Raw genomic sequence first — 26,827 nt, 5'->3', positions numbered from 1 at the left:
CTAAGCAAACGGGAATGAAATGATGATGGTGGTGAGACATGGACTGTTAGGAGAATGCATATGAACTATTTTAAGTCCCAGGCACACATAACTGGGGCGAAAATCATATGGAACCCCAGCTTTTGGGCCCCGCCCCCAAAGTGCCCCCAAATTACTGCCAGATTAAAACTAATAAAAATGCCATTGCATTAAGGAGATTAAAGCAAATGTAATTTAATCCTATAGGCACTGATTGGGAGTAAGAGACCCTGAAGACAATGGGTCTTAGAAGTAAATGGAGATGTGGAGAACTGCATTGTAAATTATTAGAATAGTGAGAGAAAGAGCATAAAATAGCTTTGCTGTCTCACTATGTCCCAAAGAGCTATTATCTTCAGCAAAAAATAATGGGGAAACTATGGAACTACCTTGCCTGCAATAAATTGCTAGTATAAGAAGGCATCAGATTTAGAAAAGTGGCTGTTTCTGCCAACGAAAGCCATTAAAAAGAACACGATTTTAAATAAAAATGCTATTATTGAACAGGAAATTGTCTCTTTGACTCTTCGCTGAATGGTCTAATCTAGGAGCATTGTCGTTCTCTTCATATACGGTAGGTGGCACAATTGACCTATCAGAAGGCAATGTAACCCAAACATCTGGTTATAATGACTTTCAGCCTTCTCTCTAACTTTCTGGATATTGCTAGATCAGTTGAGAACTAAACTGGAAGTGCCGCACTACAAATCTCTGTGGCTTTTGGCAGGATGAAAGTATTAAATACATTTTTCCAGGAGAACCTTCCATCTGGGTTGATTTGCCAGTTCACAAAACCCCTGCTAGGTTAAGATGTGTCAGCTCACGATGACATAATGCCCTGTACATTGGCTATGAAGACATCCCTTTTTTTTAAAAAAAAAAAAATTAAAAGTGAAAAATACAAAACTGCCAGCGCTGGCAAAGAATATGTAGACATAATGGGAAGTTGATACTACAGGTTGAAATGTCTGTTTCCAGACTTGGGGCTAAAAGAACAAAAACAATTCACCGATTGGGCAGACTTTTGGCGCAATTGTAGTTGAGGCTATGAGGATTTTTTTTAATGGCTTCCAATTTACCCCGTAGCAGGGGGTACCCCCTGCCTTTACATTTTGGTGACAGCAAGCCTACAGGTAGCCATTGTGATGCCCTCACTATGTTGCTGAACTCCAGCTTTCATCATCAGCACCACTCAGTGTGGCCAATGAGCAGGGTTGATGGAAACTGGAGACCAAAAACCTCAGAAGAGTATCGTGTTGGCTACTCCTGCTCTAATAAATGACTACATGCCATGATCAAGAGGGAAGAGAGATTCTGTCAGGAGACAAGACAACCTACCGCCAGTGGAGTAATAAGCAAAGAAATTTCACAAATGTGGGATTGGGACCCTGCAAACTTTCCTGATCGCACAAGGACTTCCTTTTGCATTGTGGCCGAATTGCTAATCCAGAAAACATGGCATGGGGGCAGTGATTTTTAACCTTGGGGCCTCAGATGTTGTTGGAGTAGCAACTCCCACCATCCCTGATCATTGGCTAATCTGTCTGGGGATGATGGGAGTTGTAGTCCAACAACATCTGGGAACCCAAGATTGAGGAACAGTTAGCCAATTGCTTATCCCTGTGAATTTCATGTCGCTCCCATGGTTATTATGATTCAGAACATAATGAGCAGATGGGGAAGGAGGGGAGGATGAGTGCTGGTTGCAATCCAAGATACTGGCCACGATCCAAAACAGAGTTTGGCATATTTAAATCTATTTATTCCAGTGCACTGTACACGGGGGTTTGGCCCTTAAGTCTTTATAAAACACAAAAGCTTGTTTTCAACATACAATGCATCATTCGTTAGAGTTGTATACAAGTTTACTTTTTGAGTAATTATTGAGAAGGCTTGCCAGAAATTGTTTATATAAATTACAAGTTGTTAGACATCTGGAAAACATTTCAGAAAGAGAGATTTTTTCTTCTTCTAGTATTGGAAATATATATAGCAGATTAAAACTGCATTTTCCTAAATGTTCACATCTTAATACTGGTTATCTCTATCAATGTGTTTGCTTTCCTTGAGTTGAAGCAAAGAGAAATCAAAACAGAGGCAAACCTTCCTGCCCAACAAGAGAGTTTTGAAACAGTGCCAACATTTCCATTTATACCACTAAAGAAACAGAACGGGCTGATATAATGAGGAAGGGGCCCAAATTGCGATTGCTTTTTCAAAATCCATGTTTCATTTCACCATTTAGTGCAGAAAGAATGTATCAGGCAGCACAACATTTAGCAAGTTTGAGAAGGAAAAGGTATTGCTGTAACATAGCAGTTAAGCAAGGCCAATGGGAATTGGGCCATTGTGTCATTAAGGCTGCAATCCTAAACAAGCTTATCTGGGAATAAACCTCACAAAAGGAGGTATCTATAGGACTACACTGTAAAAAAAAATGGTTGCATTTTCCCTTTCCTCCAAGAACCTTTGGATGGCATACTTGGGTTTGGCCCATTTCTTCCTTCCAACTCGGTGAAGTAGATTAGGTTGAGAGATGACTGGTCTAAGGTCATCAAATGAGCTTCATGACTGAAATTTGATTCTGGGTCTCCTCAGTCTATTTTGCTAGCTTAGGCAAAGGATGAGATGGCATCCCTGCCCATTCCACATACATAAGCTGACTTCAGTACCGATGATGGGGTAGCAACCCCATACTGCACCTGAGGCAGCAGGACAGTTGGCAGTCATAGTCCAAAACATCTGGAGAAGATCAGGCAAGGGCTGTGTGAGAGTCTTTAGTATCGATCAAGGAGGAGGAACCTGATTGGTTTCATGCCAGTTGATTCTCCATTTAAAATTTGGGGGACATGGGTTGTCTAAACCACTGAGCCTCTTGGGCTTGCTAATCAGAAGGTCAGTGGTTCAAATTCATGCAACAGGGTGAACTCCCGTTTTTCTGTCCCAGCTTCTGCCAACCTAGCAGTTTGAAAGCGCACCAGAGCAAGTAGATAAATAGGTAGCACTGTGGCAGGAAGTGAAACGGCATTTCCGTGCACTCTGGCACTCATCACGGTGCCCCGTTGTGCCAGAAGCGGTTTAGTCCTGCTGGCCACATGACCCAGAAAGCTGTCTGTGGACAAACACCGGCTTCCTCGGCCTGAAAGTGAGATAAGCAACTCACCCTATAGTTACCTTTGACTGGACTTTAACATCCAGGAGTCCTTTACCTTTACCATTCAAAATTAGGCCCCTCCCTTCTGCTTTCAACCCTGCAGTGGAAATTATGTGGGTGCTGAGAAACCATCTGGAGTGGGGTGGGGTGATTTTGAAGAAAAGAGGTCCTACAGGGAAATGAGTAAGTATCTCCTCCTCTTCCTCCCCTCCACCAGTCTTATGCTCAAGACTGCCATGTCCGGCAGCTGCTTCTAGTTTAACTAGTCAGGGTTGATGGAAAATTACACAGAACTTTTCATATGCAGTGTGCGTCAATATAATGGGTTTCACTGCACCTATGGGAGAATGGCCAAAGGAATGGTGGTTTCGTTTCAGAGCAAAGGATAAAACACCTGATATTGCATTAGTCAGAGCAATCACTGTTCCCTAGCTTGTAGTTAATGAGTGAGAACAAGTACTGCATATCAGTTTCTGTTCAAAAGAAAGCAGTAGGTCTAGTGGCTAATGTCTTTCAGTGAAATCCTAAGTAGGGTGAGGGGAGGGTATGTGAAAAGGCAGTTTTTCTGCTGCATCTAAAGCCCTGGCTTCTATATCCTGACCAGGTGGCAGATGTGGCTTCTTGACTTATCTGGGAATAAGTTTCCAGATAAACATTGACTTCCTTCCTTTCCCCTCCCCTGCACATATTTTCTCTTTATTTATCTTCCCTTTACCTCTCCAGGATCCTTGGCCTCCTTCCTGTCCTGTACCAGCTTAGACTGCCCCACCTCAGGGCCTACTTTGGGCTGGTAAAGGAACCACCAACAGTAGCTTTACACCCGGGGAGCTATTTACAGGCATTGTGGCAGACATGCCCACTGCCGATGAAGCGGTCCTGCACCAGGGGTTTCAGGCTCCCATGGCCGGTTGCCCAAGAATGTACAAAGACAAGGAAATGTTTCTTAGTGTCCGCTTTTTATTCAGTATTTACAGAGAGAGGCTTTAGAACCCATCTTATTGGATAACGGCGTTGTCCCGAGTTAATCTCCACCCCCTGTCTCTCCCACTTCCTCATTCATCACGTCTACGGGTGCTGCTACGTGCCCTCTGTCTTTGAGCTCTTTGCTCTCCTACTTTTAAGGCTTGCTGGGTTCTGGGAGATGGGGGGCTTGGAATGCTTTTAAAGACACTGTGTCTGTCAGCTGTCACCCCCCCCCAGGTGCTTCCTCTTCTCCCATTATTTCCCAACTTTTCCCCTCATCTGCCTCTGAGCTGTGACCTTCCTCAACCCCCTGTTGTAATTCTAAACTGTCTTACTCTTCCTCCTCCCTGGAAGGGTCAGGATGGGGAGGCAGTCTCCACCATTCCTCCTCTGCCCAGTCTCAGGCACCTTCACTCCTTCTGAACTGCCACCAGCCAGTGGATCTGCAGGTTAGGATTGTTCTGTTATGCTGGTGTTGGAGTGCCAGTGATGGAGATCTCCCTGGAGGTCAGCAAGGATGTTTCTTGTGCTCATTGTTGTCAGGTGGGTTTGTTTTCCTAACCTATTGGGCACAGCTTAGCTTGCTTACTTGGGTCACCTATAGACATTTGAGGCTATTTGTGTCTTCCTCTTTGTTTAGGGTGAAGGGAGGAGACAATGAAACGCTTGCACCCCACAGACACCATGTTTAACCTGAAAAGGATTTGTGCTGCCTCTGCCATTAATAGGCAGGTTATGTATATAATATATACATGCATATTCTAGGATGCACATGTGGTCATGTGTGTGAGCCAATGAATGGAGAAGGGTGACATTTGCATGACTTGTGTGAAGAGGCAAATGCAGATTTGCATGCGTGTGAAGGGGAGACGAGCACAGAAACGGGATTTACAAACAGCAACACAAAACCTGTCCATGAATTTGTGTGGATTCCCACCTGCACCTTGAAAGACATTTGATGGGGAGAATTGGAACAGTATCCCTTTTCACTTCAGTATCCCTTTTCATTCAGTACCCCTTCATTTGAAGGCGATCAAAATCTATTTTCCCTTGGAGTGGGGTGCCAAAGAATCCGGTGCCTGTTATTATGGCAATGTTTACAAGAAAAGTTAAGATGTTCATTCCATCCTGAGAATCGTAATACAAGCAGAGCATAGTCTCAAAATGAACTCATTGGATCGCTGAGCCAAACTGCAGAGTGTTTTCAGTTTGGGGCAATTAGATAAGTGCTGAGTGCGGGCGAGTGGAAAAAATGTGCTCATAAGACTTATAATTAGATGTGAATATGACACAAGAGCATGCATGAAAGAAGTCTTTTTGTCCTTCTGTGGATTATTCTAGTCTTTATACTCATGTGGGGTGTTTTCCCCTTGCAAAGACATAGGCAGAAGAATATTTTAACAAAGCTAGAATGTGGAGAGAATTCTGCAGGTTTTTCAGCCTGATCCAGCAGTAGCTTAGGGTGAGATCTTGGATATGACCTCACTAAAAACATTAGAATCCCTAATTTCTTCCCCATTATAACAGCTCCCTCATTCTACCAAGTGGAGAACGAAAAGAGACATGTCCGAGGCAGTGTCATACCCATCCACTGCCCTGGAAAAAACAGGGGGGAAATACTCACAGGGCATCCTATTTTTTTCTTGCAAGAGAACAGTGGCCTCTCGTGTGATCTCAGGCTGTACTTTTGGGAGGCATGGTGCCCCAAAATGCATGTTTTGGGACATTGTATCTGAAAAAACCCTGTTTGGGGGCAGACTTGAGATCTCACATGGGTCCTGTGCAGGGCCAGATTTAGGTTTAATGACCCTAAGCTACTGAAGGTAATGGGGCCCTTTATGTGTCCAGCTGTCCTTTGTCAACAACAAATTGTTGCTGTTTTTGTGTGTGTGTTGAATACAGTGGTACCTCGAGTTAAGTACTTAATTCGTTCTGGAGGTCGGACTGTTCTTAACCTGAAGCACCACTTTAGCTAATGGGGCCTCCTGCTGCTGCTGCGCCGCAGGAGCACGATTTCTGTTCTCATCCTGAAGCAAAGTTCTTAACCTGAAGCACTATTTTTGAGTTAGTGGAGTCTGTAACCTGAAGTGTATGTAACCTGAAGTGTATGTAACCCGAAATACCACTGTATATGCTATATGCTATATATATATTTATGGCCCTAATAGGTACCTAAAGCCATTTGCACATAGCAAAATATGTATTTTATCAAAGTAATTGTTGAACTGAAATACAATTAAGAAGAAGTATATTAATAGTGAAATACAATTAAGAAGAGGTATATTTTGGGGGGCCCCGCAAGTGAGTGGGGGCCCTAAGCTATAGCTTGTTTAGATTATACATAAATCCAACACTGGTCCTGTGACTTGCACAGTAGTGCAGACCTGAAAGATGGTGCCATAGATTTGGGCCGCGTTGTGTTGGAAGGTATGGAGTGTGCGCTCAGCTTTCCTCCACAGCTGAAGTGACTAGGTGAGCTAACTTGCACTAGAGCCACAAATACAATGTAGGGTTCACCTGGGACTCTGTGTGGGGAAATGCCCTTTGCAGAACCAGTAGTACTGGGGCTCTACAGAACAGTAATAACAAGAACAGTAATAACCATCCATCAGCCTCAGTCAACATGGCTGCAGTGATTAGGGATGATGGTGTTGTAGTCCAAAATATGGTCATGGTGTTGCCGCCTGTTTTTTTCCCTGGTCACTATAGCATCTGAGCAAACAGGTCTCGAAGGCTTTGCATAGCACTTAAAAACAACAACACCTGGCTAGCCAGAATAGGGAGCTGAAAGAAACAGATCATAATTGAACTCTCTTTAAAACAACCACTTGCTTGCAGCTGAAAAACACCATGTCTACAGTAGAGCTGGGATTCCTACTCTGATGTAAGAAATATTTTTGTTTACAGCAAATAATTTTATCGGTGAGCCTGCTGGAGCAACTGCAGAGATTTCCCAATAATCTTGCAATGGTCATTTGTAGTGATTTCTAACTCATTTTGCCCTAGAGATAATGATGGAATCTGTTTATGTCATGCATTATTTTCTTTTCCATACCCCTTCCTCCTCTTTCAATAAATGGTGCATCAATGGGAAAAATCCATTTTATAACCTGTATTTATGATGCAGCAGGAATGCCTCACAGCCGTCAGTTGCTATGATTAGGTGATCCTTATGTAAGAAAAACAAACCCTATATACATAATTATTGACTTGCAGTGCTGTGTCTCTTAATTGTTCCATTGCACGAGAACACTATGTGTATGAATGTCTATATGGAATGGGATGGGGGAAAAAAAAAGGATTCACAAGCAAACACGTCCCAAATCCCAACACCTACACAATGCATGGAGTTTTGGATTCATGCCTCGAAACATTTTCTCACTACTCCCTACACCACTCCTCTGGGGCTTATATGCCAAGAAGAGTAAAAAATACAATGTTCTCTTTTTGTACAGATGCACACAATCATGTGTAATGCCTCTGGTATCATTTGAGGGAACAGTCAGCACTTAAATTCATCCAGATGTTTTACAGAATTCTCCCTCCCTCGCTCCCCCGATGGATTATTGCTTTAGTTTATAATAAATAGCATAATTAGTGAAGTAAAAAATCACAAATGGTGGCATGATAATGATTATTACCATATTATGCATTTAATCTACTGTATACTGAATTTTAAACTGTGTATTTGGCATCTTAAATAGCCTGATTGAGGAACAGATGAAACACCAAGCAAGAACTTATATCAACTAGTTTTGCTAGGGCGGGGCAGGGAGTTTAGGGTGGCAGCCAAAAGTCTTCTCCAACCTACCTTTGAGACTGTTGGTTCATTCTGGCCACATTACACTGTTCTTATGCCCTTCTTTGGCCTCTGGATTGGCACACACCAATCTCCCTCTAGTTGCTGACTCCTATCTTAGGATACTTCTCTGCCATCACAACATCATGAAACACAATCTTATGCCTATACTGAAGATGTAAATATGTAAATGTTTGGGACCGCTTCTGTCCTTTAGTGGCAAAGAAATTTCCAAAACTTCAACAAAGATCCCTATTGGAGGATACGGGGCAAAGTGAAAGTAATGTATCATTTAATCGGATCTATCATTTGTCGCTTTAGTTGGCTCACTTGATCATCAGTTGCTTGATTTTGGATCAACACATACTAGTTGGGTTGCTTTCTTTCACTGTCTGAATTAGTAGATCCATCAACTAAAACTAGCTTTTTTAAAATAAAAAAATTCTATCTGAAGAAGTGTGCATGCACACGAAAGCTCACACCAATAACAAACTTAGTTGGTCTCTAAGGTGCTACTGGAAGGATTTTTTTTTATTTTGTTTCAACTACGGCAGACCAGCACAGCTACCTAGCTGTAACTAGCTTTTTTAAATTAATGGATATGAGCAATTTTGATTGGTGGGATTGCAAATTGAAGACATGCTATTTTTCTTTCTTTCTCAAGCTCATGGTGCACCACTGCAATGAGAAATGAGAAGAAAATGTGCAAAATGACATTTCCTTGGGCAAGAAATGTTAGATTGGATTAAATTGTACAATATTTTCTCTTTGCCCAATGTCCTCAGACCTTGGTTGATGTCTTTGAAACAGGCCAATTTATTGAAACAGAATTGACTTATTCATAATAACAAGAAGTGACAACTACAAATATAATGCCCAAATACCAAGAGAAGTACTGTATCCTGCATCCATCAGAATATGGACTTAATTCAGGCATCCCCAACCTTCAGCTCTCCAGATGTTTTGGCCTACAACTCCCATGATCCCTAGCTAACAGGACCAGTGGTCAGGGATGATGGGAATTGTAGTCCAAAACATCTGGAGAGCTGAAGGTTGGGGATGCCTGACTTAATCCATGAGCTTGTGCAACCACCAATGGTGTTTCTCCACCAATGCCCATAGCTAGCTGGATGGCAATTCATGGCCACCAGAATTTATCCCATTTTGCCTGTATTGATGCCCAATTAAGAAGTTTCTAAAACTTTATTTTGCTAGGACTTTGGGACATAAGCATTGTTTTGACCGCTGCCTGTTTTACCATGTTGTTACCTTGACTCTATAGTATGTTTTGTTATTTTACATGAGGCTTTTCTTCCTACATGCATTGTCTCTGATCCCCAAGCTGCAAAAGTTGACATGACTGCCCATACAAGAAAAGCTTGCGTTGTACAGCGCGCAGGTTGAAATTCAAATACATGTGTTCAACAAGGCTCCTTTGCCATGCACCTCAGCACTTGATTTATGATTTAGACTGAACATGAGTGACATCAATTTTCTACTAGGCTGCTCACAAAATTATGTTTCCCCCTCTCCGTCTCTCATCTCCTGAATTCCCCAGTTCCAGGCCGGTGGAAGCAAATTAAGCAATTAGCACTTACAAAATTTTGGACAGGCATGGATTTCATGCTGCTGGTGACACTATAAGGAATGAATTGTTTCTTTTGTGTGCAAGGAAGATGAGCATAAGGAGGAGCTCCTAATCATCATCAACACCAATGAAGAGGCCCTTAGACTTTTTTCAGGTATACTTGCACCAGCAAATGGGAGTACCATCTCTTCCATTCCATGTTGATTTGCATTCTGGCTGAAGACCAGAAATAGGTTGAGGATAGACAAAAGATACATGGTGATTTAGTGAGGTAAGCAAGGAACAGACCAATGGCAGGCTTGCTAAGCAAGCTGTGGGAAAGGTAGTGTGTGTGTGTGTGTGTGTGTGTGTGAGAGAGAGAGAGAGAGAGAGAGAGAGAGAAAGATATCAGACCTAACAAGCTACATGGCCTTGTAATGAGATGGCCAGCATAATGTAAGTAGCATCAATGTGATGAGGACCCATGCTGCAGAGGCATTTATGTGACATGGGTGGAGTTGATCATGTGGAGCCTTGGGAAAGGGGTTAACAAATCAGAAGATTCAGTGACTCTTATGGGACCACTGGCTTTCAAAAGCAGTAGCTGCCCAATATGAGGAAATTCAACAACTATAAAAAGATGAATCAGCCAACAAAAATCAATGGCTTTTCCTCAGAGTGAGAAACAGCTGAGTCTACCATTCTCCCCAGCACTGCTTTAGCACCTCATGTAAAATTCATGTACTAAATTCATGTTCAGGCATGGTGCCTCCAGGCAGTGCTATGTTTCCTGACTCCACCCCCAACATTTGCATATTTAGTAGGAGGGGCAGAAGAGGAATATGCTTCTCAGCTGAACACACTGAGACTCCTCCACACAATGAGGAGCATCAATCATGCAGTGTGAAGGATTGTGCATGTGTTTCAGCAGGACACAAGAATATTAACTCTCAAGATCTTCCTGGTCAACTACAAAAGTCTGAGCCTATAGCCAGTGGGAATGGGGACCTTCAGGCTAGATTGTGTAGTTCTGCTCCCACCACCATGTGTTTCTAGTGAACTTCTAAACAGGGCAAGTAGGTTAGATGCTATTCATTATGTATCCCAGGAATCTACTGAATAAAAACACAGCCTGGTTTTTTTTAATTGGCATCTTAAATGAACTCTAACCCAGAGAGATGTATTGCATTTAACAAATGCATTGCAACAAATTCAAATGCCACTGATTTTGGTGAAGAGTGATTAACTTCATCTGAAACCAATGGCTTTAGAGAAGGCACTGAAGAATGCAAGTACCTCTTTCCGTTCTCACAGCTCTTTGCAGGAAGTTATTGTTGGTATCATAAATATGTATGTGGAAAGGATGGCTGTGTTGAAGCAGGCTCTATTCTGACCTACGCACAACTTTTTCTGTGTTTAAACCATGGCCCAAAGTCTGGGTTGATGGGAGGTACAGCTCAGCAAAATTTGGAGGAGAATTGGTTAACTATTCCACATTTTGGGGTAGTCTAGGGACCTCTCTAGGTGATCAGAAGCTCGCTGGTATGTGAGTTCGCCCACTTCAAATGTTGCAACAATCATGTAGGTGAGATGCTGCACATGCTGTCATGAAGCCATTTCCCTCCACATGCTTGTGAGATGCACAAAAGGGCAGTCTCCAAATCGGGGAGACTCGAGAATCCGAAACAGCAATCATTTTCTTTGACTGGGACCTTTCCGGAATAAATGGTTTGTACACTGCAACCGAAGACACCATTCTTAAATTGATTTACCCATAATTAAGTCCTGATGGGATCAAGTAAACATTCTCATGCATGTATGAATTTAAGAATTACAACACGACGATCATGTTTGGCTTCTTGCATCAAGAAGATTGTAACATGTGCTTCCAATCGCTGAACATCATTGTTAATTTGCCCGAAAACTGTCTCAGAGTAATTGGTCTGTTCCCACAGTGAAGTCTAGCTAAAGCAGTCACAGTTTGGGTTAAGGAAACTCTCTGGGGTGGGGTCACAGGGAGAAGCATGCAAGCTTCACCCCCTTACAGTTTTCAGAGTTGTAGGGTGGCATTTTGAAGCAAGCAGCGTCCTGCACTTGTGAAGGGTACCTGCATGTTTGAGTATCATGGGAAAATGTGGAATCTAAAATGTGGTGGGTGGGGGAGCTGAATGAGTAAGGTAGGACCCTGACTTCGGGTCATCTGCCAAGGAAAATGTGATTGGGGTGGTGGTGGTGGAGGTGGACCCTAGAGTCTCATCCCCATGGCTCACCTCAGATATTTCTTTAACACAGGTAACAAATGCCTGAAGATGGCTAGAATGCTGATTTATTTCCACATTTGTACAATCTTGCCATTCTGGACCACGGTCATTATATCTTTGGGATAGCTCTTTTGGAAAGGTTGCCATCAGTCTCTACATTAGATTAGAGTAATGGCTTGCCATTAGTCACCTTTGTGTGATAGAGATAAGCAACAAAGAAGTTGCCAGTAAGCTAGCACATAGAAGCAGCCTTGTAGACAATGAGAAAAACTGTAGCACAGCCAGAGAAAAAAAAGAACAGAGGCACTTTTGATTTAAATGAGGCTTTACTGTACTCTGCCCTGAAATCATTGACAAATGCGATTTATAAATGTCTTCAGTCAGTCAATGAATTGCTGTTTGGTATAGCAATCCATTAGCCAAAAGGAATGAATAAATGCAGGCAGAGATATGCCCCCAAAGTTGAAACATGCAAGCAAAAATGGGAGTGCTTAATCAACATTTTTCCAAAGGTAGGATCTCTTTATTTGTTTTTGCATTCTACAAAAGGCCTTATATGTATCCACACCAGTGTTATGGGTTTCCTTGAAGAAAGCCCAGTCAAATGCCTTTCTTATGGACTACTTAGGAGTGAATGAGAATAATTAAAAAGGCAACACGTATTTTTGAATTCCACATGGCAAGGTCTTCAAAAGAATGTGCATTAGCTCAAAATGTCCTTCCACCAGTGTCCCCATTCACCGGCTGATCTCCCAAACTCTGTGTGTTCCATGCAAAGTTCTGAAGATGAAAGCCTGCATTCAATATAATGAACTTAGGCTCCTCCCCAAAGCCAGGAGCAGAGGTTTTCAATAGAGCAGAGGTTTTCAACCTTTTTGAGTCCATGGCTCCTTTGATCAACTACATTTTTTCCTGCAGCAATCCTGTGGGGCTCAGAAGCCCAGTTGTATCACCCCTTGCCTGCAAAGCTGCCAGCCTCTCACCCTTTTTTGAACACCTATCCTTGTGGAGTGTTCCCTCAGCCTCCTCTCCTCTCCCCTCTCCTTGGGAGTCCTCTGGGCAGCTGTAGCTGCTGTCCCTGGTCTCTGAACTGCCCCGCCCCTGCCCCAAAGAGGAGCTTGTAGCCACAGCTATTGCAATAAACAGCTGTGCAAGCCTTTGGGAGGCAGAGATGTGAGAGGGCATCAGAAGAGGGAGGGAAGGAAAGAGGGACAGAGGCCAGTGTTGCCCATGGCACCCCTGACCATCATTCAAGTCACCCCAGGGTGCCATGGCACACTGGTTGAAAACCACAGCTATAAAGGGCTGGCTCAAGGCATTCTGCTGCCTTTGGCAGTAATATGTACCACAAAGTACATGATCTCTCCCCCACCATGCCCTGGCATTGCATGTACAGAAATCAACTGGACCTGGAATCTTGCTTGAACCCTGGCAACATAGGAAAGCACCCTGCCCCACATAGATGAATGGTTAGGGAACTCAGAAAGAAACAGCTAGGGGGTGAGGACCGTCACTCCCCTTCCAACATTTGCTGCCTGAGGCAATTGCCTCATTCTGCCAAGTACAAGACTAGCCCTGGCCCTGTGCAATTAGATTTCCTGATCAAAGAGAGGATTCTGTCTATGTTCAGATGCAGGCAGTTAAACTCTCCTTGTGGACCTTCACACTCACTGTGTGAAGGTTGAGGGATAGTGTCTGGCTGGTGACAACTGGAAACAGGATGTTCTGGATTAGATGACTTTCGTCTGTTCCAGCAGACAGGCTCTGGTTTTTATGTTCTTAACCTGTGATGCATATTTCTCCTTTTGAGGACCTGGAAACCCAAATATACTCAAGTGAAAATATGAGCTGCTTCAAGTCTGAGTTTGCCAAATGGGTTTCCCGTTCAGCATGAGAAAGCATGGGGAAAAAATCTCAAAAGTAGGGGAAATGATCTTCTCCTGCCAAGACAAAGAGCTACATCTTCCATGTAGTGAGCTTTTAAAGGACTTCTATGGAGATACCTTACTTTCCTCCAGAGATGTCAAGGTTTTATATATTGCAGTACATTTATATTTCAGATAGGAAAGAAATGCATTCCTGGTCTGTCTCAAACTGCAGCAATATTTCATCCCTGGCAGAAAACTCATTCTGAGCTAATTTATAAGTGGCTTGGATGATTCCAAGGCTTATAAGTCAGTGGAGAATTTAGCTCAGGTAATTCATTTTGATGTACATTAAAGCGATCCAGCTCGCTATCTAAAATAAATGACTACAAAATAAAATGAAATTACATGGAAGTTTTTTGTTATCGGGCACATCAACTAAAACATAACTCTTCATATACATCACATTATGCCCTTTCTGCTGAAATATCTTTATGCATCTGTCCTGGTCTTTCTTCTAAGCTAAACATGCATGGTATTGGGAGATAGTTTTTCTTTATCCCAGACTCATACTTTAAAAATAAATAATGTATCAAACTGCTATAGTGGTACCTTAATATTTTTAAGATTGAGATAGTCTTAAACTATGTTGCACCCTGAACCTTTATCCTGGTTTTTTTCTTTCTCTTTTGAAGAACCACCAAATGGAGGCCATTTAAAAGGCTTCTGAGTCAAAACTTCTTCTACATTGATGCAGCTATGTCAGGGATGGGGAACAAGTTGCTCTGGGCCAGTCTTTGCCCACCAGGGTGCCCAAATTGGCTCTTGAGGTCATTTCACTCAAATCATAGCCACCTGTTTATCAGCTGACAAAAAATGAATGACAGAATCTGATGTGTGGAGTTCAGTTCTGCTGGGTTTCCCAGTGGTAAGCATGCCACCTCATCTCCCTAAGACCACAGGCCATCTTTGACAGGTGGTGAGATTGCTCAGCTATTAGACACTTAGTAAAGGTAAAGGGTAAAGGGACCCCTGACCATTAGGTCCAGTCGTGACTGACTCTGGGGTTGCAGCGCTCATCTCGCTTTATTGGCTGAGGGAGCCGCCGTACAGCTCGTTCATGAGTACCCCCAAATTCTTCAGGGTTTCCCAAAGTTGGGGCTCCAGCTGTTTTTGGACTACAACTCCCACCATCCCTAGCTAGCAGGACCAGTAGTCAGGGATAATGGGAATTGTAGTGCAAAAACAGCTGGAGGCCCAAGTTTGGGAAACACTGGACCAGATGGTTGAAAATGCAAAGGGGGGGATGGGAAGAAAGAAAAAGGTCATCCATGTCTTCCTCTGGTAAAATGGAGCATGGGAGGATGTAGCAGATATTCAAATGAGGCCCTTTCAGGTGCTTTGAGGCCTGCTGGGAAGGAGAAAACAAATAATGACTGGTCCAGTCCCCCCAACTATCTGTAACTACAACCAACTGCTATGCAGCTCAGCTTCCATCCTTAGGCACAACACACCAGTTCCTAGATGGGAAACGGGAATAATTTGTACTCAGCCTTCGGATTCAGAAACTACTCAAATGTTCAAAGGTGGGGCGAGGGTGGTCCAGCCCTGCAAGAACCAAGCTGCATAAAAGGATGTGCTTGAGGACGTGTATTTGAAATTCCATCAAAGCCTCTCTCCATTCAGAATGCTAGATTAGTTTGGTGGCTTGCAGCTTGTGCAGGCCTGTGCCGTCAACCCTCTGGGCACAAACCATTTTGTACAACACTTGCTAGCAAAATAAACATTAAGTTGTAGTACCTGAAGAATATGTTATCAAAGGGGTGTAGCAATTCAGCTGAATGATAAGAGGTAAGTTTTGGAACATGATCCATAAGGTTCTGCCCACCTCCCCCAAGCTGGCAAGCATTCATGTATATATTTTATGTAACTAAGGAGAGAAGTAGGCATGTCTAAAGGACACTGTATATTCTTTATTCTTCACTTACATTTTTTTTTTAAAAAAATACTTTAAAAAATAGTGCAGTGCTCATTCAACATGAAATCTTGGAAAATGGAAGTGGTTTGTTAGCTAATAGGAAAGGAATCTCTTTTGCTGTGTTTCATGAAACACAGCCAAGAAAACCCAGTGGTTGAAGCACTCCCAAACTAAATCTACAAAATGACTGTTATTTGAAGGGTTATATCATGTTTTCCATTGTCATCTTGACATGAAACAGTTTCCAAACTTTGGAAATCGGACCCAGCTGACTGGTGTTAGGAGTATAAAATAAAAAAGAGTACATGTAGCTTTTCATGCAACAGAGAGAATTATGACTGGCAAACAATTGCCCCTGTTGTATGTCTTTGTTTTCCAGGGGCCTTGATGGGGGAGGCATAACACTAAAAGATGAATGTGCGCATATCTACAATCATTTGGAATTATTTTGGAACCACTATTCTTAAGAAAAAATGGATATGTTACTTTCAGCAGTAGATTTGAACCAGGAGATAGGGAAGTAGATTTCATGATGCCATGACCTCAATCAATGAGAAGTGCAGTATATGCCAAGTCACCAAAAAGTCAAGTTTAGGGTAATTTAGTAAGAAAGAAAAGTTGATCCAGTTCATAGCCTAGCTGAAATGTTGTGATTGATACTTGTGTCAATAGCTAGACTGCAACAGAAAAGACTGTTCACCTGGAACAAGAGACTACTTTGAATCAAGGCCACCACTCTGCAATGAACCTTTGGCTGCTTGATCACAATTTGAATATAAAGCTGGAGCCCAAGGATGAAACATCACATGAGTTATGCAACAATTGATGACACTTACTTTGCCATATTGTATAGGCAAATGTATTTAGGATCACTGTGAAATAAAACAATATGGTGGGGAGGGAGGTGTATGTGTGTGCTGAAACTTCATTTTGCAAGAGGAGACAGAGGAGATATGATAGCCATCTTCAGATATCTTAAGGGCTTTCACAGAAGATGGAGCAAGCTTGTTTTCTCCTGCTCTGGAGGCTAGGGCCTGAATCAATGGATACAAGTTGCAAGAAGGAAGGTTCCAACTAAACTTCAGGAAGAACTTTCAGACAGTAAGAGCTGATTGACAGTGAAACAGATTCCCACAAGAGGTGGTGCACTCTCCTTCCCTGGAAGTTTTTAAGTAGAGGTTGGACGACTGTCTGTCATGATATTCCTGCATTGCAGGGATTGGGCTAGGTCAGGGATGTAAAACTCCCAAGAGACTGCAATCTACTCCCATTATAAAAACACTGGCAGTGATCTACCTATTGAATTGACCAAAGTTGTTGAGCTTTTTTGGGGGAAGGAGGAAGACCCAAAGCTGTTTTTCATTCTTCTTGCTGGATTTATGTTATTTTAAAAATTTGATTATGGTTCTTTAATTTCTATGCTGCTTAATATATTAAAATATCTCTAAGTGGTGTGCAGTAAAGAAGCAACAACAGGCAAGTGCATATTACAAAAATACACAGTTACATATAAAAATGTTACATTAATACAAAGTTACAATATATATATATAAACCAATAGAAATTCATTTTTCTTCTGGTACACACCACTCTTAGCCTCTGGGTTCTCACCCAGGGTCCAAACATGTTCTGCTACTGATATTTTTGTGCCCCTAGGCATAACATAGAACTAGAAATTACCATCTTGCTCCATGTCTCTTTCCTCCACTGCAACATCTAATACAACACAGTTTCTTCGCCCCACATCGTATCTTTGGTTGCTGTTAAAACTAGACATCACTAGGAAGAGAGCAAGACTGGCACTCCATGTGGAGGTCATTCATTTCAGACCAAATAATAAACTAAATTTAACTAAATGGGGAGTTCGAGATTCATTAATTTCAAAATGAACACTATGAAATAGAAATGGCAAATGAATGGAATAGCATCAAATATTCTTCTCCACCCCTAGCAACACATTTGTGTCTGTTGTGATGTCCAGTTCTGCCCATAAAACACAACTGTAAAATCTTTATTGTATCCTTAATCCATCATTTGGGCAAAATGCACTGGCTTAAGAAAGAGGAGGATGAAAAATGGAAGAGGGTGTTCTCATTAAATTAAGGCTCAAGCTTGTTGAAGAAATGTTCTGAGTAATAATTTATTACTTTGGCTCTTGGATCCATAGATTCAAAGACTAATTAAAAGCTGTTAGCAACATTTTGAGGAAGACAAGCCAAATTCATCACGTCTTTAGACCTCAACAATGTGCAAAAATTAGAAAATCAACCACCACATGTCACTCAACAGCATATCCTTTTACAGGAATAGTTGTGAAACCAGAATGCTTGGATTCTCCCCATTGAATTTCCTTTATTTTAAAATTTGTGTGCACTCCACACTGATCAAATTATGGACTTAAATTCTTTCAGAACTGCTTAGGCAAAAGAGTTAGTCTAATACTTCTTGGAACTGGACCAGATCCATGGAGAAGGTTGTGTGTAAGCTCACTGGATGACCTTGGGCCAGTCACTGTCTCTCAACTTAATCTACTACACAAGGTTGTTGCAAGGATAACATAGGGAAGGGAGAACCATGTACACCATCTTGAACTCATTGGAGGAAAATGTGGAATGGAAACGTAATAAATCTATAAAAATAATGATTGGTCATCTCTAGGGAGACCTATGTCCAAAGTCTTGTTCAGAGCACCCCTTCCTATCTACCCTGTAGGGCTTCTGTTTGATTATAATAAGATAATAAGATAATCTGAGGCGTTTGGAGCAGATAATTTAAAAATGCCAAAAAAATGTGATAAATAAATGCAAAGATAGAACAGAACAACAAAGTGAAACAACTAATCATCTAGGATTCTATAGGAAACACTGGGACAGTTTCATGGTTTATAGACTGAGCAGACCTCTTGAATGCACCGAAGCTTCAGAGTGAATGGGCCGAGGACCACAGAGCCTTAAAAGGCCTTGTTGGAGCCATTTTGTTTGCAGCTGTCCTTGCTCTGCTCAGTGTCACTTGGTGAAAATTTGGCCACAGAATGTATGGGTTGTTCACATTGCTTTATAGCTTGAGCAAACATGCCAACTTGGACACCCTGAGAAATAAACTGCTGTTAAATTAAATTTCACAGGGATAGGGAGGTTTTTAAGCATATGCTAGCAGCTTGAACAGTAATACAAGTTTAAGCCTGGGTTGCATCTCCTTGGAGCTTAACATGTCATCTTGATTGGTGGCCCACGACTCACTTTTAATTGTTGGCCTTACATATTATATCCCCCTTCCTAAATCTGTTCTCATTCTCTTGAACATGTCAACATAGAACTAGCTTGTGACCCAGCTGCAGGTCATGACACAAGAAATTAAGACCAATGACTTAGATCATGGTAGAAATCAAGAATACAACAGCCTGAGATCCTCAACAAACCAAGCAACTGTATTAGCAGAGAAAGTGTCTATATTTCAGAAGACCAGGGCACAGCCAACTTTCTATTTTAACACCTTGTCACTTTGAATGAGCATTTGACTTCCCAGTGGTCACCAAAACATGGGCGGGGGGGGGGGGGGAGAATCAGCAAAAGGCTCTCCAATATATATAGCTGATAGCATGTCTAACATGAATGCCAGAATTAGATTAGACAACATCTTTTGGAAAGAAAGAAACGAGCCCTCCATCTGAATTCTTGCTCTCCATCTTCTGTTTTAACCACCGAAGTCTAAGATTAAGCTGGAAAGTTGGAAAGGGAGAGAGGTTCTGTTTATAGCATCAAGATCTATTGAGCACCTTATGGAATTGATTCAACATTGTTAAAAATAAGTAAAATAATATCTGCGCCAGTGAAAAGGAAACTTCAGCGCTACCCTGTTGCAATAAAGCAATGGATTCTTTCCCCAACTTCTTAAGGAAAATGTTTGATGGATCTTGGGCTCGAGTCAAAAAGCACATATGGAAAGTCATGCAAGGGAAGGGTAATTATCTAATTTTCATCAAACCATAGGCCTCCTCAAACTTATGAAGCTGGCCTAATTTCCAAGAACACCTACTCACCTAAAGGATGTGGATTCCCTGGAACTTAATTTAGATTTGGACTTTTCTAAATCACAGGAAGCCACAGACCATTTTCTGTACTGAAGGTTACATTGTGCAACACTCTGAATCCCCTCAAGGCCCTCGCTTTCAAGAATGCTCTCATTTCAAATGTGGCAATCGGCATTGCTCAAGCCAGCTATGCGCATCTGTGCGCTCTTACTCAGGAGCCTTTACAGCAGGGATTCTCAAGCATGTCTTGCTCAGCCATCTCCCAGTAATTCACATCCCCACACAAAATTCAAGAAAGAAATGAGTTGTCCATGATTAGGCCTTGGGTGGAGATGAAGTGGGCTTGGTTGAGCGGAGATGGGAAACGTTGCGCTTCCCACATTAGGGAATGAAAACAGAAGGCAACCCCCCCGCCCAGCATTCTGGGCATAGAGCCGTCTACAAGCTGTGCCCTCCACACACCCCACAGTGAACTAATGACAGCTTTTCATGCTTAGCTTTGGGAAACAAAGATTCCAAATCAAGTGCAGATTGAAAGCTGGCAGCTTTCATTCCCATCTCTGGTTTCAGGATCAAGCAACACATGGAAACCAAGGCTTGCCTTTCTGAACAACTAACTCAATAATTGAGAAAATAGGTTGCTTACGCTTAGCCCAATCCATATTCATAGAAGTGTTTTAAGACTCGCCCATGCCTCTCTATGTTTCACCCAGCCAAGCAAGAGGCATCATCCAGGCAAGCAAGCAAGGACACATTTCAGCCAGGCAAAAACACTCAAAGTGGGTGCAAAGTAGCATTGGTGAGGGATGTTACCTGGGGAGAGGGATGAGTGGCTGAGGAGGATGTGTAGCCTGGGGTTAGTCCTGAGGGCCAGGTAGAGTGGTCTGAATGGTCACATTTGGCCCCCATACATGAGGTTCCCCACCCCTAATTGAAACCACACAGAAGTCTCTTACAAATGACACTACACACATGTATTACGAGAAGCAGAACCAGTTACTGATTACAAAAGGTAATGCATGAAGTAGTCTTAAGCCAATGGCTCTCAGATGTATCCAATGAATGTGATCCATCCATGCCACTTGCCTGTATCATGGGGGAAGTTTTGTGTTTGGCCTATTTCTCAGTTGCACCATTTAAAGCTTAAATGCCAGCAACTGTAATCAATGTCAGGGGTTCGTGCAGGTCATCAAACACTTGTATTGTAACTGACAAACCAGAAAATCACATGGGGTTGTACCCAGCGCAGTGTGAGTGGAGTTCTGCTTGGGCAATGAGATGTCTTTTTTCCTCCACATTTCTTCTGGAGGGGCCCTCAAACCCCCAGAGCTGCTTTTGAGAGCATGTGGTAAGCTGGAAGGGACACAGAGAGGTATAGAAAATTCCATTCCATGTACAGGTGTCTGTTGCACAAGTTGGATAGAGTCCATTATATTCTTATTTCAGATGACCTAATCCTGATTGCAGGTGACATAAGACTCTATCCAAGTTTTTGCTTCAGGAATGGAAATCTAAAGCTGATTGATACGTTACCTCCGTTGCATGTGGCTGGTGCTTCCCCATGGATAGATCCCAACCCTGACATCTAAATTGAATAATCAGATGGGATGGATAGGTTGTGTGGAACGTTATCCATCCACTGCCACCAACACCCAGGAAGGTGTGGTGCTGGTGGGTTCTCACCTGACATGACAATGCTACATGATTATCCAACTTAAACATTACTGCTGTGCTGTGGGATTAAACCATAAGGAAGGGGCAACCGCAACATAGAGGTATCATATAAATCAGATCCCAGAGGAGGCTGATGTAAGGGATGGGGGAGGGAATGATAGTTGCAAAGTTTTTTGTTCTGTTTCAAAAGCAACTTTAACTGATTGCTCCCCAGTGAACATACTTGTATCGTACGTCTGAATGTTGGCAAAACCCCAAATGGGGTCATATCTTTTCAGAAAACGTGCCGACAAGAACCAAGCACGACTCAATTTGCCCCTTATGTCTTGAATGCTTTGAAATGGAAAGGTATCGTCAAGAAAGCAGAGCTATTAGATGTAAGCAATTCTTAATCACATAACTTGTTCTTGAAGCACCCATAAGGAGGCTTCAAACATGAAGGGGCAAGGCTGGCACTAATCCCCAAGCCTATCTAGCATGGCTGCAGTCCAGTTATTAAATGTTGCATCTTTTCATTTGCAATTTAGCTAAAGCTTTGTAGTTATTGATAGTGTTGAGATTACTCCAAGGGCAACCTCCCCTCCCCACCCCAAAGAAAACACCTTTACTTATCACTTTCTGAATGTGCTATTGGATGAAAAGTCTTTTTGGTCTATTTAACCAATATAGCAAATGTTCATCATTTGTATGGAACTAGGTACAAGGCTCATGTGGTACAGTGGGCAATACTAATTGGAGCATGGGATGATTAAGTATTCTTTTGGAGGAGAATTAGCAACCACTAGATGGCCCTTCCTTATAGGTGCTGATGCTTTGGTTAGTTAGAGTTGGAGCGGTGGCAGGGGTGAGGGAGAAGACTTGACTCAAACAAATGTTCATGCAAACCAGAAAACTTCATCTTGGTGAACCACAAATTAAACAAGACTTGCAAGGAAGAAAGAGCCCTGGTGAAAGAACCATCATTCAAATACTATTGTCAGATATTCCCCAATAGCCAGAACTAAGACCAAAGATGCCTGAGTCTAAGATGACCTTTATCAGCATAGAATAAAGGATAGGGTATCTCAGTGGCCAGAAGTAGATGTCACAAAGTGGGCAACTGGTGGTGATGTGACTGTCACCATAGGAAGGTAGGATAGAATCATGGTGCAAGTCTATTTCATTTCCCCTCTTTAGTTATTATGGAAAAGAAGAAGCACATTGTGCAGGGCTACATCTGATCATTCTCAGTTCTGTATATCCTCAGCAGTTTCCTTAATGTCTTGCCAGAGCTTGTCAGTTGGCAAGATATGCTAAGAAAAACAGTACACTGACTTAAATTTGATATAGACCAAATGGAAATTCTTTCTGACACATCCAGAGCACTTTATAATGTGATTAGAAACTCTCTTTTTCAACCTTGTAAACACTAACACCCACCAACCATATACTGCTGCTTCATTGCCTACATTGTCTCTCTAAATAGGTTTCGAACAGCCTTTGATCTGCCATTGTCCATTATGAGGAGCAAGGAAAAAACGGGAGGAAGAGTGAGGAAAGATGAGATTGCTTCTAGAACAGAAGCCTAGAAACTTGCATTGTATGGAAAGATACATTGCTAAGAACGTACTTTACCTGATATTGCGTTTGAGCTATTCCATGCCAACAAAAATCCAGTCTCATGAGGGTAATTTTATCTCTTTGTCCTTGCCTCTTAAATCTAACCTGGCACTGAAATAATGAAACACCCATGACAAGCCAATCTGCAAAAATATCATTTTGGGCTGCACCTTTGAATCCTTTGCTACATCTGCCCAGAATGTGTACTCCCAACTAGAACCAACACCATGTCAGAATCCACAGTCATAACCATAAGGGCACAAATATCTACGTGAAATAGGCAATGGAATATGGAAAGCAACCAAAATGCAGAGAAGTTTCCTTCATGCAATTGCACTGAAAAACAACATGTTTCTTTGGTGGAAATGGTTAATTTTTCCTTCTTGCAGTTTGGAAGATGGATGATTGATGGTTAACCAAGGAAGGGATGGTGTTGGATACTCATATTTAATATTCACTAAGATGTGAGATGAACATCCACCATCATCCACACTGCAAATAGTTGCATGAAAGACAAAGCATACAGGAGGAAACCACAAAATCAGTAGACATGTATGATCAATATTGGGGAGCGTGGTGGGGATAGCTATCTGAGGGTGCAAGCCTTTGCATGTCTGCTCAGAAGTAAGTGCCATCAAGTTAAATGGGGTTTAATCCCAAGTAAGTGGGAAGAGAATTGCAGCCAGACCGTGTCCTTTAGGTGAACATTGAAATCTGAGCATTTGTTTGCTGAATGTGGTGCTATTACATGCATCTCAGATAAATCATAAGATCTGAAGTAATGTGTTTCAGCAATGCAGTTTTTGCTAGGTAATGAAAATTATTATTGGTGGTTCCTTTTCTTCTGGTCTCTAGAGTGCCTAGCTTGTACAGAGCTTGAATTCTGTCAGGAAACATGATGCCTGTTTTGGACATGGATTTCAGAATGTTCCAAGAAACCCTTTCCTATAATTGCAGCTATGGATTGCGTGAGTGGGTTTGGTGGTGATGAAAAGTTTCTGACCGGTTTCATCGACCCAGTTCTGTGCACAAATAAATAAAATGTTGCACAGTTTCTGGTGCACCTCATAGCACACCTCAAAGCTCAAAATGTATCCACTGATTAAAAAGATCTAAAAAGAAAACAGGCCACAAGGCATCTGTACTACAAAAGGTATAGGGCATCTAGTACCAATTCATTTTCAAGTGATTTTTTTCTTTGCATGCACCAAGTGCAACCCAATCCTAGGTATAATTATTTAGATGTAAGTCATCCTGTGCTTAATCTTAAAGGAGTTTGCTAGCAGATCATGTAGAAGCTTGAAGCAGCCTCTGGTGAATAATGGTACAATATGAGAGCAGTATGTTCCATCCTTCTGCTTATGTCTAAGAAGTAACACACCCACACACCACACACAGCTGGAAAATCTTTCCCCAAAGCTGGAACAACCATTCTAGTTTGCAAAAGTGTTTCCTTTGACATTAAAGTCTTCTTTTAAAAGGTACATGTTCCTGTGTACCAAAGCAATACTTTACTATATAAAAAAAAACCCAGTCATGTTGCAAAGAGCTGAAGATAGTCTCGTTAAATATGTCAAAATGACTTCCAGACTTTGCTGAACTAGTATTCACAGATCTTATTCCAACAGCTAAAAGAAAGGAAGATTAAAAAGTTTCCAGAACTTGTCAAGCAAAGCAAAGGATGCAAAGAACTTAAGCTAAGAAAACGGCGCACAGGAATGCGTAAGCTCACATAAAGTTTGTTTTATTTAGGCTAGTACTACATGCTACAGAATAAAGCAGAGCAGAGCAGGACCCTCTTTGATAGCTCTAACCGGCAACAGGAAAATGGCTTTGCTCAATGCTGATTTTATGGCAAGAGGAGAAACAAAGTGTTGAAAAACAGAGCGGTTAAAATCCATGAAAAATCGTAAGTGGGAATTACTCACCATCTTGTTGTGCCAAAATAACTGAGGGTTGCAACACAGCAAGGAAAAGCAAAACGGCTCCCTGCACACAGCTCATCATGTCTAAAAAATATTAGACATGAGACTCTATGTGCAAAAGAGAGAAGGAAAAAAAGTGGGGGGAAAGAAAAATCAAAAGAACACCATCAATTGTTTCCTGCCCTTTCAGCCACCGGGCCCTTCACACAACTCAGCCACAGACATTCCTTTGCTCTGGCCTTAAATAGGAAAATCTTTGGCTTCCTTTACTTCCCAGCCCCTTTCTGAAATATGAGAAGAGGTCCCATCCCCTTAGCATTAAATGAAATGATTAATATTTCTTTTGGCCTTGCAGAAGGAACAGCCAACTGAAGCAGCTACATAACACATCTGGAGAGTTTGTGCTTGTCAGCGGCTGCTCTGTGTGTATGGAATACAGAACATGCACATACAGTATATGTTATATTATATGATTATGGGCTTTGATGTGTGAGCTGATTTTCTTTATGTGTGGCATGCAAGTGTGACAGAGAAGAGTGGATTTCATTTTTTCTTAGCAGTTGACTTTTTTTGTTCTAGATGATGATGGTGATTCTAAATCAAAAAGACCATGATGAGGTTTGAGTTTACCTGACAGGTTAGAAATTTCTCTCATGCATACACAAAAATGGAGAGAACCCAGAAAATCATGTGAGACCACACAATTCTTTCTGTGAGAGACCAGCGTTGAAGCCACAGCTTTTAAAATGTGAACCAGACCTTCCAGAAAACGTACAATTACTGGCTATAAGGAATGTGAGCTCAGCTTCGGGCTTCATGCATGTCATACATTTGAAACACAATTAAAGCACATGACTCCCTCCCCCAAGGATCTTGGGAATTGTAGTTTGGACTGGGAATTGTAGATTGAAGGGGTAAATTGCAGTTCCCAGAATTCTTTAGGGGAAGCAATGCGCTTTAAAGGTACGGTGTGTAGTCATCCTTAATCTCTCCTAGCCAGGATAGTGACTAATCCCTTGTGATTAATTTTTGGAATACAAGGAGAAATGTGGCAGTGAACTTTTGACCACTGGACCCCTAGCTTGCTGAAGCAGTTTATGGCTGCTGAGGCACTATTATTTCTTCCGCGTCTCCCAAGAATGGAATCCAGGTTAGCTTGTGACTTGATCTCCATAAGGAGGAGAAGAAGTGCTAGAGTCTTGGTGTGGTAGCATGGATGGTAGAACCTCAGACTACAGGTGGGGGAGTAATTTGTTGTTTTTTAAGTGCTCAAGAACCCATACAAGTAGAACACTACGATGGCATGGAGGAAGCCAGGTTAGAAGTTTCCCCTCTCCCTTGCCAGGTTGTTTGTAGGTTTCTTTTGTGTATTGCAACAAGGGGTAGCATTTTTTTAAAAATGGTGCACCTCAGCAGAACCCTCTCAAGTGGTACAGTCCAAACCTCAGGACTCCACCACCCTCTTCTGCTGCATGTGACAACCATGAAGAAAGGGAGAGGTTTGTTCAACAGGTGTTCTGCGATGTGGTATGTGGAGGTCAAATATGATTTAGTCCAAGCCCTCAGACACTGGTTTTCTTCAGGGACTCTGTCACTTCTACAGATCAAGTTGCTCATCATCCACCAAATTGTCCACTGGGTGGGATGACAGGTGCCTCAGAGAACTATCCCCCTATGCCACCCCAGTCTGGACCATCAGTCACCAGCTGTCCTCTGGGAAGGATCTAGATGACCTTCTATATACTGTTATTGCTAATTGTGTGTGTGTGTGTGTGTGTGTGTGTGTGTGTCTTTTACAAAGTATTTAATATGAGTTGTAGGCTGCCTTTGAAGGATTTGTACCCTGAAAGGTGGGCTATGAAGAGCTAAAAATAAATAAATAAAATCCCACCCATTTAAATCAACTCATTTTCTTCCCTTTTGTTCCACTTTTAATGATAGTTTGCTTTCCCTTTTGACTCCTTAGCATCATTTGTGTTGAAATAACAGTACAA

At 42.0% G+C, this 26,827-nt stretch overlaps 1 protein-coding gene across 1 annotated transcript in view; it reads right to left on the bottom strand.

The window, feature by feature from the left end:
• COL3A1 (collagen type III alpha 1 chain) overlaps positions 1-25,093 on the bottom strand; it is a 93,867-nt gene extending 68,774 nt beyond the window's left edge. The window contains exon 1 of the mRNA XM_083704030.1: positions 24,837-25,093. Within this exon, the coding sequence (XP_083560156.1) occupies positions 24,837-24,915 (79 nt within the window). The 5' untranslated portion in view covers positions 24,916-25,093. The remainder of the gene's footprint in view (positions 1-24,836) is intronic.
• Positions 25,094-26,827: the final 1,734 nt, after the last annotated feature.

Source organism: Podarcis gaigeae (assembly GCF_964106915.1).
Source record: "Podarcis gaigeae genome assembly, chromosome: 1".
Taxonomy (NCBI): domain Eukaryota; kingdom Metazoa; phylum Chordata; class Lepidosauria; order Squamata; family Lacertidae; genus Podarcis; species Podarcis gaigeae.
The sequence above is the reverse complement of the archived record's forward strand: the minus strand, read 5'-3'. Positions and strand labels throughout refer to the sequence as shown.